At 39.1% G+C, this 12,539-nt stretch overlaps 1 protein-coding gene across 9 annotated transcripts in view; it reads right to left on the bottom strand.

Moving 5' to 3' along the window:
- LTBP1 (latent transforming growth factor beta binding protein 1) overlaps positions 1-12,539 on the bottom strand; it is a 402,262-nt gene that overhangs the window by 91,433 nt on the left and 298,290 nt on the right. For 8 of the 9 annotated variants that reach the window (XM_049652315.1, XM_049652312.1, XM_049652314.1 and 5 more), the window contains 3 exons: positions 7,381-7,503; positions 2,680-2,802; positions 184-306 (listed from right to left, as the gene is read on the bottom strand). In XM_049652315.1, coding sequence (XP_049508272.1) covers positions 184-306; positions 2,680-2,802; positions 7,381-7,503 — 369 coding nt within the window. The remainder of the gene's footprint in view (positions 1-183; positions 307-2,679; positions 2,803-7,380; positions 7,504-12,539) is intronic. The other variant, XM_049652316.1, reaches the window with a different exon arrangement.

A 12,539-nucleotide genomic window follows, 5' to 3' on the forward strand; every position in this document is an offset into this window, starting at 1 on the left:
TAAGCAGTACAAGGAAAGCCTGCCTTCTACCAGCTTCTTTTCATTATTTGTGTGACCATGAGGCAAATGTTTTTCCAGGGACCTAATGTCCTCAACTGTGAAGTCCAAAGGTTGGATTCAAGAAGCGAAGCCAGGATGATGTCCAGATCTCTCTAGGACTCTGCAATCAAGAGCAGTTCTCACCTTCACAGTGGTCTCCAAGGGTGGATGCTCTGTAACCCTGGTCACAAATGCAGAGGAAGGAGCCCTCTGTGTTCCTGCACTGTCCATTACTGCAGAGATGATGATGCTGACATTCATCAATATCTAGGAACCAGAGGGTAAAAAGAAACTGTAGAAGTGGTGCTTTAAAAATATTTTTAATCATGCATGTAAAAAAAGGTCTATAAACTATCTAGTTTATAATTAATTTAGCCTCTTCATTAAACTGATCTCTAATAAAAGGTCATGAATCCTCCAGTAGGGAAAATCCAGATGGACTTAAAATCTTAACCTGTGAGCTAAGAATCTGCACATATTCATCCCAATATTTACTGATGGGTGGCAAATGCTTTGCTGTTATCTATAAACCTGAATGAAGCTTCCTGAGTCTCTTGTACAGGTTCAAATAGAACACTCTTGAGTTTAAAAGCATTTATGCCTATAATAATCTAAAGCAGAGGTCAGCAAACTACAGCCCACTTCTTACTACTGTAAACAAAGTTTTACTGGAAAATAGCATCACATATTCATGTACTATAGCATCACTATATTCATGTACATATACATGTACACATATTCATGGTCTCCCGTACAGGAGAAGTTTGCCAAAGTGTCAAGTCAATGAATGTCTTCATTTCTTTTTCACGGATATACCTGTCAGCCCCCTAGCAATTAGACTTCCCTAGTTTTTCTTTCCTTTCCCTCTCTCCCTCTCTCCCTCTCTCTCTCTGAATGATTTGCTGGCCAAATCTAATGGCCCTTCCCTCCTCCCAGCCAGTCTGACATCTACATTGCCACTGAATCTCTCTCTTCCTTAACCCACATAACCTCAGCTTAGAGATGATTTGTTTTGTAACCTCAACCCTGAGCTCAGGCTAAAGCACACTCGTGTCCTATCCACACAATAGAAGACACAACGATACGTTACACGTATTCAGCTATTTTACTTCTACCCTTAGATTTTAAGTTTCTTGAGGGCAGGGACTATGTCTACCACATCCTTTATTACTTAAATGATCTAGTGTTTTACAGTGAACAAGCATTAATTCATGTTGCTGTTGACAGACTTTGTTCCTCACATCTGAGCACATTTATCTACTGCTGGCAATGTGATTCTAGAAGAGTTAACAAAAACATCAGTTTTCACAGCGACCCCTCACAACTCTGCTCTCCTCACTCTGCTTACAGCATCAATTTGATTATCATGGCATTTTGGCACCTAAAATCAGTTTTCCCCGATGGATAATCTGGTGGGTGGTTTTGCATGTGTCTGACTTATTTTTGGTACTGACATCACAGGCTCTTCAAAATAAGGGATGCTGAATAGGATAGCCTGATTATCTTATCTGTAGGCTTCTCTTATTATATATACATTTGCAGTACTTTATGCATGATGGGCATTTGATAAATGCTTGGCTAATTAACAATTAAGGTCAAAAGTCACAAAGTAAAGTATAAATACTTTGAGACAGACTTGCAGAATCCAGAACAAGTTATTTAATTTATCTGTGTACATGGATATGCTTGTGTGTGTTCTTCTCTTCTAGACTGGGTATTGTAATGTCTTTCCATGTTCAAGAAGGGGAAAATTGGGGACTGTTCTGATAATACTGGTAGATCTCGTTATAGGACCATCACATATTGTCTTTTATAATAGCATCCCAAGAGAGATTGGTACTCACTATTCAAAGTTTACATATAGACATGGATAGGATTTGTTTCCTAATAATAAACAAATTGGCCTTGTAGAGTGTGTATTCTGTTCTTAAATGAAATTCAAATGATCTTTCTTTTCAAAAACTCAAGACACTTAATACTTGTCACAGGTGAAACCATAAATATCTTCAATCTCAGGAAGCATATACTTATTGAGAAGTAAAGTAATTCTGCAGAAGGTTCAATGAAATACATATACTTTTACTCTAAGGTCAACCACAGCAAGGTCCAAAATACTATCACTGGTGGGAACAGGATATATTTCACAAACCTTATCAGTGATATCAGGGGGATGCTACTTATTGCAATCTTCCTGAAAATTCTTGTTTGGTAAAATTTTTTTAAAAAGGAAAAATTGTGAAAAGCTGACTACACACAAAAACTAAGGTCATTAACATTCCACAGCCTAATACTGGGCTGATATAGTAACATTCTAATTGCTGAAATCCTAGTAGGTAAAACTTACAAATGAATTTAATGGAACTGATTTTCTGCAGTAAGGAATTACACAGAGAGCAATAATTTTCCTTCCTAATATTAATGCTCAGCCACTGCTCACAAATACCCTATTTTTCAAATTTAGCCCTTTTCCATCCTGTGCTATGGACTTTTCTGACTTAAGCTGAGGTCCCTTGCTTTCTTGCACCATTAAGCAATCATCCAGGTTGTTTCTGAAAGACACACTCGCTTCACGGAGGACACTTTTTTCAGGGCAGGTGCCTCTAACTAAAATCACAGTAGGTCACGTAACCACACTCCTACCTTCACACTGGTCTTTTGCTGCTGACAGCTGGTAGCCCTGCCCACAGGTACACTGGAAGGAGCCCTCAGTGTTCTTGCACTGCCCATTTATGCACAGATTCCCCTGCTGACACTCGTCAGTATCTGTAAATATAAACAAGGACAATTTTTTTATATTAGGTCTCTATCTTAGCTAAACTCTGAGACTACAAATCAAGCTATAAGACCACATCCTAAAGATGAATGTCTAACTACTGTTTTCTTCTAAAAATATATTATTTTTTTAATTTTTTAAACGTTTACTTATTTATTTTTGAGAGAGAGCGAGCGAGTGAGTGCGCGCCAGAGTGCACACAAGTGGGAGAGGGGCAGAGAGGGAGGGAGACACAGAATCCAAAGCAGTCTCCAGGCTCTGAGCGGTCAGCACAGAGCCCAACACAGGGCTGGAACCCATGAACTGTGAGATCATGACTTGAGCCAAAGTCGGATGCTTAACCGATTGAGCCACCCAAGCGCCCCTAAAAATACCTTATTATTTAAAATGCATCTGAAAGTTTTTGCCAGGAGAATTCCATTTGTTGCAATCCCTCCCCTCAAGTACTACTAACAATTATCTGTTTCCTGATCAAAGTTGTATTTCTTATCCTGTCGTGCAGCATTAATCTTTTGAATTATATCCTGATAGAAGCAAGGTGTCAGATTATCCCATGTTTCCTGAAATAGCTCCCAACACTATTACTGTAATAGGACCTCATGAAATCGTTTTTAATTTTTTAAGAGAAATTAACTTCACTAGCAATTTTTGTTTCACTTATTTATAAATAAAAGGCATCACAACACAGTAAGTCCTGACTGCCAACAGAGAAACAAAATAAGTGAGCTGAATTTCATTTGAAGAATTATTTTTTACCTTTCCAAATGCTCTAAGTCTATTAGCTTTAGGAGGGGTCGACAGCAAAGAACAGCCTACACCATATTTTCTTTCAGCACATTCAATTAAATACTTGAGATGTCAGCTTAAGATCTTAAGACCAACAACAGCTCGTGTAGCCTGTTGGATCTCATGTAACGTCTGACAACATTTTTAGTGCCTTGGACTCTTTCTTTCTCAAAGAAGATGACAAATTAAGCATTCCCATGTGAAGATGTCTGCAGCGAAAATATACCGTCCATTCTAAGCACTGTCCAAGCAGACATCTTACATAAGTTACTCATTTATGTTGGGAATACTGTCAGAAGTAATTCATTTTAAGTAATGACACACACATTTGGAACAACTTGAGGTAATGCAGTTATCTTGAATAAGGTGATCTTTGGGTCTTTAAGATGACCAAAGGGGAACCCCTTTTTCTTTTCTGATGAGGCACAAAATTCCTATGACAAAAGAACGCTTTCTAATAAAATAGGCATGCAGGACAAAAGACTTCTCTCTCTTGTGCCAAAAGATAAATAGAAAGTATCATTTTCACCAAGCATGATTTCTTTAAGGGGCTTTTTAAACATATTATTATGACAAATCCAGTCCAGAGTTAAAACAGAGACTATCCCTAGGTATTTATAAATTTAGGACATACAGTGCTAAAATGTAAAAAGAGATAACAAAGACATAGATATACAAAAGATATAAAGAAACAAATACTGATTTAATATACTAGATGATATGCTTACAACCTGAAAAAAAGTTTTCAGGACCTTTAGCGACATGAAAACAAAGTTAATATTTAGCACTAAGGTGAAATTGGCAGTTGTTGCAATATTGGAAAAGGGGCAGATTTTTAATTTTTTTAGTATTTATCTATTTTGAGAGACAGAGTGAAAGAGAAAGAGAGAGAGCAAGAGAGCACAAGCAGGGGAGGGGCAGAGAGAGGCGGTGACACAGAATCCGAAGCAGGCTCCAGGCTCCAAGCTGTCAGCACAGAGCCCAATGTGGGGCTCGAACCCACAAACCATGAGATCATGACCTGAGCCGAAGTCAGACACCTAACCAACTGAGCCACCCAGGCACCCCGGAAAAAGGATAGATTTAAGATCTGGGAAGAATTTACATCTTTGAGCTGATGTAGTTTGGGAAAGACTATGAAATTATTAGAGGAAAAAGGATGTTATACGATTTATTATTATAAAAAGGGTAGGCTTTGACTGGGAGTAAGGAAAATAATTAGTCCGTATGCAGGTTTCCAGAGCAGAAGATGGGGATCTTGCCTGATCCTATCCCAGACCATAATGCAAAGGAAAATTGCAATAGGGGCCAAGGTTAAATGCCACGTGGAGAGAATAGCCCTTTCACACCTCCAACCTTTGATTATGTGTTGCTTTCTCTTCCTCCTAAGTTCTTCTCCCCTCCATATTCAAAATTTTCAGACCAAGGTTAAACAGCAGCACCTCCGTGAAGCTTTCCCAGAAGTGTGCACACAGGATTAGCCACAGACTTCTTGGCTTTAACAGAGCCTTGTACACACCTTTAATGTGGTGCATAACAACGTCACTCTCTGTCCCGACATAATCTCCTTCTCCCCATATGAGCTCTGTTTCTGTATTACCACACGCAATCCTCACATCACCTGAGTAGGTACCATTATTGTTGCCTTTTTGCAGATGAGTAAGGAAGCCTTAGCAAATTAAGAAAACTTATCCAAGCCCACACAGCTTCTGAGTGACTGAATGAGGGTTTGATATACTACACTCCTCCTTTTTAAACTAAGCTCCAGACTTCATTTGGATTTCACAGGGTTTTTTTTTGTAATACATCACCGATAACGTTAACTTCATCATGTGGTCCTCTATCTATAATTATAGTAGTAGGTTTGCGTCTTTTCCAGCCAATAAAAGTGCTTTGAGAGATTAAAACCTCTCAGCATCTGCATTTGAACACAGTGCCTGGAACATGCGGGTTCCTTGATATACCCGGAAGGAAAGAAGGGAAGGATGAAGAGAAGCTTTTGCAGCAGCCCAGGAGAGCGCCACACAGAGCGGAAAATGAGTGTTTCTATGGCTGCCATCAGCCGATGGTGGGAATTCTGGGGCGCTGGGAAGCCTTACTATAGTGGGGCAGGATCATCTGGGATGACAGCAGCCAAGCATAAGAAAGTGGTAATGAGTCATTCACCCAACATGTGTCTCCTTGGAGCGTTATTCCTCTAAAAAACCCAATCCCCGAATTTTAGAGATGATATGAGACCTGGAAATCCAAGTTTAATGTATCCAAGGCTGCAGAGCAAATCACCAGAAGAACTTGGTAGGAAGACTGTGGACATGGGCCAGCAGGAAAAGGACCTGGAGGGAAGGGAGATGAGGCCCCCCTACATGCTCCACTGGGGGTGACTGGTGTTCCCCTGCATGTAAGGGGTCAGCCACCCAATCCAGAGGTCTGGGAATCTGCTCCTGCCAGCGGGAGAGGCTACAATTCTTACAAGAGAGTAAGATACCTGTTTACTACTAGCTACCATAGTGAGAAATTAATTCCACCCCACATCCTTCACTCTCAGTGAGACACTTCAGAAAGAAGTAAAACTTCACGTATTTCTTCCTTTCCTCCCCTTGAAAGAGCATGCTTGTAGGTATAAAGCAGAAGCAGAAGGAAACCATCCACAGATTTGACCACAGAAAAAAATTAAACTTAAAAAAAGAATTATGCAGAGGAAATTAGAGAAACTTTGGACAAATTACAACAATATGCCATAAAAAAGTGTATTTGTAATACAAAGACACAGGTACGTAGGTTTACACACGTGCTTTATATAAAGTGTTCATATATGGTGATTTAAAAACCTGATAAATAGGAACAGATAGTAACATAAATTTACACAAGAAAAAAATGTGCAAAATACATGTTGCAATATGAAATAAATGTTGTAATAATTAGAAGTCTCCAGGAAATTAATAGAAATAAGCATATATAATAAATATTCAATCTTTTAGAATTAAAAAATATATTTTTAAAATTAGAAATTAGCATTCTATCAAAATAATAAAAAACATTAAAGATGTTTTATCCAATTATTCCACATTTATAAATAAAGAAATGATCCTTTCTTTTTTTTTTTTTTTTACATAATGAGAAGGTGGAAAAAAATTATGGTTGTTCAACACATAAGCAGCAAGAAAATGCTGAAATAGTAATACACTGCACTATTAAGCAGCTTTTAAAAATAATGTCTGTAAAGTTATTAATGATATATAAAATGCTCATGATGTATATACTATTAAGTGACAAAACTTACAAAATTGCACATTAAAAATAAAGTGATAGAAAATATCTGTGAGATAGGACTATGCATGAATGAGACTGAGAAAATTTTTTTTTTACTTTTCTCTTTGCTAGATTTTCTACAATGAAGGTTTTCAATGGCAATTTTATTGAGATATAATTCACCACCACATAATTCATCTAAAGTGTACAATTCAATGGTTTTTAGTATATTCACAGAAATGTGCAACTGTAGTTTTTATAACCACAAGAAATGAAAAATTGACCTGTGGTTTATAGATGCTCTCTAAAACTATGCTGTTTTCCTTTATCTAAGTACGTATGGTCTGTATGTAACCACAGCGAAGAGTCACTTTCAAAGATACCAACAAAAATGTGCTCCAAGTAGCTCACTTAAAATACATGACAGGCAGCATAATTCATTTTTTTTTTGGTTCCCTTTTCTCAGCTAGTTACTCGAACAGATTCTTAAATGCAGTTCAAATAAAAGTAAGAAATTCGATCAGAGTATTTACCTTTACAGTGCTTGTGGTCTGGGGTTGGGCTGTAGCCCTTGTGGCATGAACACATATAGGAGCCTTCGAGGTTCGAGCAAGTACCATTTGTGCAGATCTGTGGGTCCAGACACTCATCCACATCTGAAGAATGTTGCATAAGGGGGGAGGAAAAACCACAAAGAGAGAAAAAAAGAAATAAAACATAAATAAAGTTGAATTTGGCTAAAAATAGAAATAGTCCATCTTCAAAGAAAGGACAGATTCTTTAAGACAAGCTTTCAAATTAGCCCAAAGGAGGAAAGGCAGCTCCGGTGTGAACAACATGTGGGATAGGTCCATGCCTTAATTTACTTTCTGCAAAGTAACTCAAAAAAGGAACTGAAGATGTCTATGAATGAATTCAGTGAAAGCTTGCTGTACAGGGGAGGAAAGAAGAGAGGGAGGTTCTAGAGCAGCATCCTCTACAAAATGAAATATTCCAAAGAATCAAAGATGTATCAAGGTCTAGTAAGGGAACTGATGAGTTCTGCAGGAAGGGAGGGTTCATTGAAGAAAGGATAGGACTCATGACCTAGAGAAACCATAGGAGCTGTTAACAGAAAGGAGGAAAAAACCTCTGATACAATTTTCAAAGATGGCATTGAATCAGTATTATAAAAATCAATCTAGAGGACCAACAAGCCTACTTGGCAATTTGAAGGTAGGGTACAGACTGCAGAGGCAGATAAAATAATGGCTAATCTTTACCAAACACTTACTGCACAAAAGCACTAAAGGCTTTATGCTTATTTAATCCTCACAAAAGCCATCCAAGCTAACCATTTCACTGACAAAAGAACCAAGTCTCAGAGAAATTCAAACAGACTGTCCAAGGCCACATGGTTAGAAACTGGGGGCTCATATTTGAATCCAGTTAGTCTGACTCCAAAGATCATCCTTTTAACCTGTTTCTAAAGTTTATTTTTTTATTTTGAGAGAGAGAGCGAGCAAGCGAGCGTGTGCACGTGAGCCACCAAGTGGGGGGTGGGGCAGAGGAAAAAGGAAGAGAGAGAAAATCCCAAGCAGGCTCTGCACTATCAGTGCAGGGCCCAATGTGGGGCTCAAACTCACAGACCGTAAGATCACCACCCAAGCCAAAGTTGGACGCTTATCTGACTGAGCCACTCAGGTATCCCTTAACCTGTTTCTATTAACACAAGTTAAGTGTAGTGCTAGAAACCACTGAAGAATTAGGAGTATGTTTGTTTTTATTGTTTGCTAACATAGCATTTATATAGAAAACAATCATCTACGTGTTCATTGATTTCATTCAGCATTCATTAATCTCCTACTAGAATATTGTTATTTCATAAAGAAAAACTTGAGCTCTATGCCGCATTTGAGCACCTCTGGTAAGTCCACCGTAAGTCCCAGTAAGAAGACACACAGTGTAGCATGGACAACAAAAACCTTAAGAAGAACAATTTAAACCACTTAAGTGCTAAAATTACACACCACATCATGATTTAGGCTTAATTTTACAGCGGTCAATAACACACAGCATCTTAATCTAAGGCAGACAAACAATAAGAAGGAAAATGCTCTTGATTCCATCCATTGCATTTTGCAATGCTCACCCTGAGAGCAGTAAAGCTTTCCACCCTCTTAAAAGGCAAAGAGTCACAAACACATTAACAAAGATCTCGTTCTAATTCAGCATTTCACAGTTCAGACTGCATTTGTTCGCATGACATTCCATTAAAACTGGGTTACGGCTTTCTGACAATGATATCGAGAAACAGAGTACAGTGAAACCTTGGATTGCAAGTAACTCGTTCTGCGAGCGTTCTGCAAGACAAGCAAACATTTCTAGCACAATTTAACTCGATAAAACGAACGAGGTCTTACAATATGAGTAGGACGTGATGCTGAATGTTACATGATCACGACTGAGCTACCGTTTCTTGAAATTTGCTTTGATATACTTTGGTATGCTTTGGATTACAAGCATGTTTCTGGAATGAATCGTGCGCGCAAATCAAGGTTTTACTGTATTATCAAAATAAGGCAAAAGTGTGTGAGCAACCAAGCACACAGGCATACGTCTCACATGCAAACAGAGAACAGCCGGCGAATTAGCACTGCGTGAGTACTCTACCTGGCCTTCACAAAATCACTTACTACTACTGAACTGACCCTACTCTCTATGACAACAAAAATAGCACTTCCAAACTGTCTCATTGTCCATCTTTTTCTTGGTTGTCGGAGTCCACTTTTATGAACACTGAATACAAACAACTTGAAAGAAGAAGCCAAACACTGGAGCCAAAGTAAATAATGGGACAGAAGGAGCCTAGACAGTAGGCATGTAAATTCCAGACAGTAACGTTAAAATGTCCCATCGAGGATCTGGATTGGCTTCAAAAATGTTAACAAGTTGAAAAATGTATGGACTGTTCTCTTTAGTTATTCATGCATCAGGAAATGTGACTTACAGGACTGCAGAATATAACAACAAAATCAGTTTCTAAGACCATTATTTTCTCTAGTCAAAGCAAATTAAGAGTGCAGATTATTGTTGATGAAATACTTATAAAATACTTGCAACTTATAAGATACTTGAGTCAGTAGTACTGCATTGCATAGTTAAGAGTTAAGACAGTTGATCTTAAAAGTCCTCATCACAAGAAAAACAATGTTTTAATGCCATAACTATAAATGGTGATGGACTTTCACTAGAATTATGATCATTTTGTTATATACACAAATACTAAATCCTTATGTTGTATACCTGAAATGAATCTAATGTTACAGATTATACCTCAATTTAAAAAAAAGAATCTCCATAGAGTAGGAAGGTGTGGCCTCACTTGATGGACGTAAAAGGAGTGAAATAAAGTCACCATTTTATCTTTTGCCCACACCTCTCTTAAACTGCAGACCCCCACAACCTCGTTGGTCAGTCTCCTGACACCTCCACTTGATATATCACAGGCACTTCTGAGTGTTCAGACCCAAACCTGATCTTCCCCATGTTTTCTTTATGCTGCTTTCCACATCAATACATTATGCCACTATCCAAATGCCCAAGTCAAAAATTGAAGTCATCCTATCCAGATTCCTTATTCTCCCTCTTTCCCCACATTCAATTTATTACCAGTCTTATCAATTCTACCTTCCAAATATCTCTCAAATACCCCTGCTTTATTTCTTTCTTACTACCATCATTTTCTCTCACATGGGTTACCATCACAGTCTGTTTCTCCACTTGGAGTCTTGCCCTCTCTAATCCACTATCCAGCAGGTAGCCAGAGTGACCTAAAATACAAATATGATCAATGGTGTTGCTCCTGGGATGCCTGGGTGGCTCATTCGGTTAAGCATCTGACTCTTGATTTTGGCTCAGGTCATGATCTCATAGTTCACTGTCAGCGCAGAGCCTCCTTGGGATTCTCTCTCTCCCTCTCACTGCCCCTCTCCTGCTCACGCTATATCTCTGCCTCTCTCAAAATAAACCTTTTTAAAAAATGGTGTTGCTCCTTTAAAAACTGTCAATGGTTTCCAGTGTTCTTCCATTCAGTCAAGGACACAAACTTGTGGGGCCCTGAGTGTTATTGACAGAAAGCCTGCCACCTGCCCCCCCCCCCCCAGTTCTTACCCTGAACCTTCTAGAAGATCAATGCTATGGGAAACAAGGTAGTCCCTATTCAGTCCACCATCCAAGACCCACACCCCCTAATCCCTGCTACAGAGAGAGATGGTTAGGCCTTTGGTTTCTAAATTAGAGTTCAAGGGGCACTTGGGGGGCTCAGTCGGTTAAGTGTACGACTTTGGCTCAGGTCATCATCTCACAGCTTCTGAGTTCAAGCGCCACATCGGGCTCTGTGCTAACAGCTCAGAGCCTGGAGCCTGCTTCAGATTCTGTGTCTCCCTCTCTCTCTGCCCCTCCCCTGCTCACACTCTATGTCTCTCAATAATAAATAAACATTAAAAAAAATTTTTTTTAATTAGAGTTCGAAACTCATCTTACTCTGAGATTAGGATCATGGTTTTGCAGAAGTCACATTACCAAATTCTTATGAGGCATATACATAATGAGCTTAAAAGGGAAACATCATGAAAAGTATGGTGTCTGTAGAAAAATGTCTTCTGATCTCCCCAAGTACAATTTACCAATGGGCTTTTGGGACATAATTTGACATTTTCTATTCAATGAATTAATTAAAACTCCCATAGTAAGGGAATTACTAGGGGTTTATGCGGTCAGCACTTCATGGATATGATCATTCAAAAGTTTATGAATCCATCCCAGTATACTATCACCCAATCCAAATTCATCATTCTCATCTACAATACCCTGAGAGACTGTAACAGAGGCCTGTTGAAAACTAAATATGCCGTGCCTATAGGATTTCATGACCTGCTCCTCTGAGAAGCCCATCAGAAGAGGCGGTCAGAATAGCCACACATGATTTGTCCTTAGTGAGCCCTGGCTGATTCTTACGATCATCTTTTTCTTTTAAAATGTTTTACCTTATCATTTGCATCCTGCAGCCTACAGTTCTTTGTCAAGGTTAAGATGAAGTTCAGTGGTCATTAGTTCCTGAACTGCACCTTCTTTCTTCTTTGGGGGGGAAGTGAGGACATTAATCTCTTTCCAGATCTCTGGCAACTTTCCATTCTCCACAATTTGACAAAGACAACTTTCCACTGGCCAGCAAACCCACCTGCAAAGCCTCTCATTGCCTTTGGATGTAATTCCTCTGGGTCAGGAACCCTTTTGAAATTTCCCTTCCTCATGTCCTGGGAACACACCAGGCAGCCTGAAGCCCCTCTCTGGGAAGCCTAACCTCTGGAGGTATAGAGGGTATTCAGTGGCTGACCTCACACAAGTCAGTCCAAGGCTGTGGTGCCACTTTCTACTTCACCTATCAGCTCCTTGAGGCTGGTCAGAGTTGATTCCAGAGCAAGAGTGCACCTGCATTACTTCCTTTACTTTCCAGGAAATGAATCTCTCAACACTGCAAGCCAGTCATTTTTCAGAGGCCATTCAGTCTCGTTTAATTCCTTAGTGGTCAACACAAACTTCAATGAATGAGCATCGTTTGATAAGGGAAGTAAACATATTCCATCACTATGGCTACCTGAAAGTATGAGATTATTCCCTACCCCAACCATGATATTAATTTGGTTATCCC

The sequence above is a fragment of the Panthera uncia genome (assembly GCF_023721935.1).
Source record: "Panthera uncia isolate 11264 chromosome A3 unlocalized genomic scaffold, Puncia_PCG_1.0 HiC_scaffold_12, whole genome shotgun sequence".
Classification (NCBI taxonomy): Eukaryota; Metazoa; Chordata; class Mammalia; order Carnivora; family Felidae; genus Panthera; species Panthera uncia.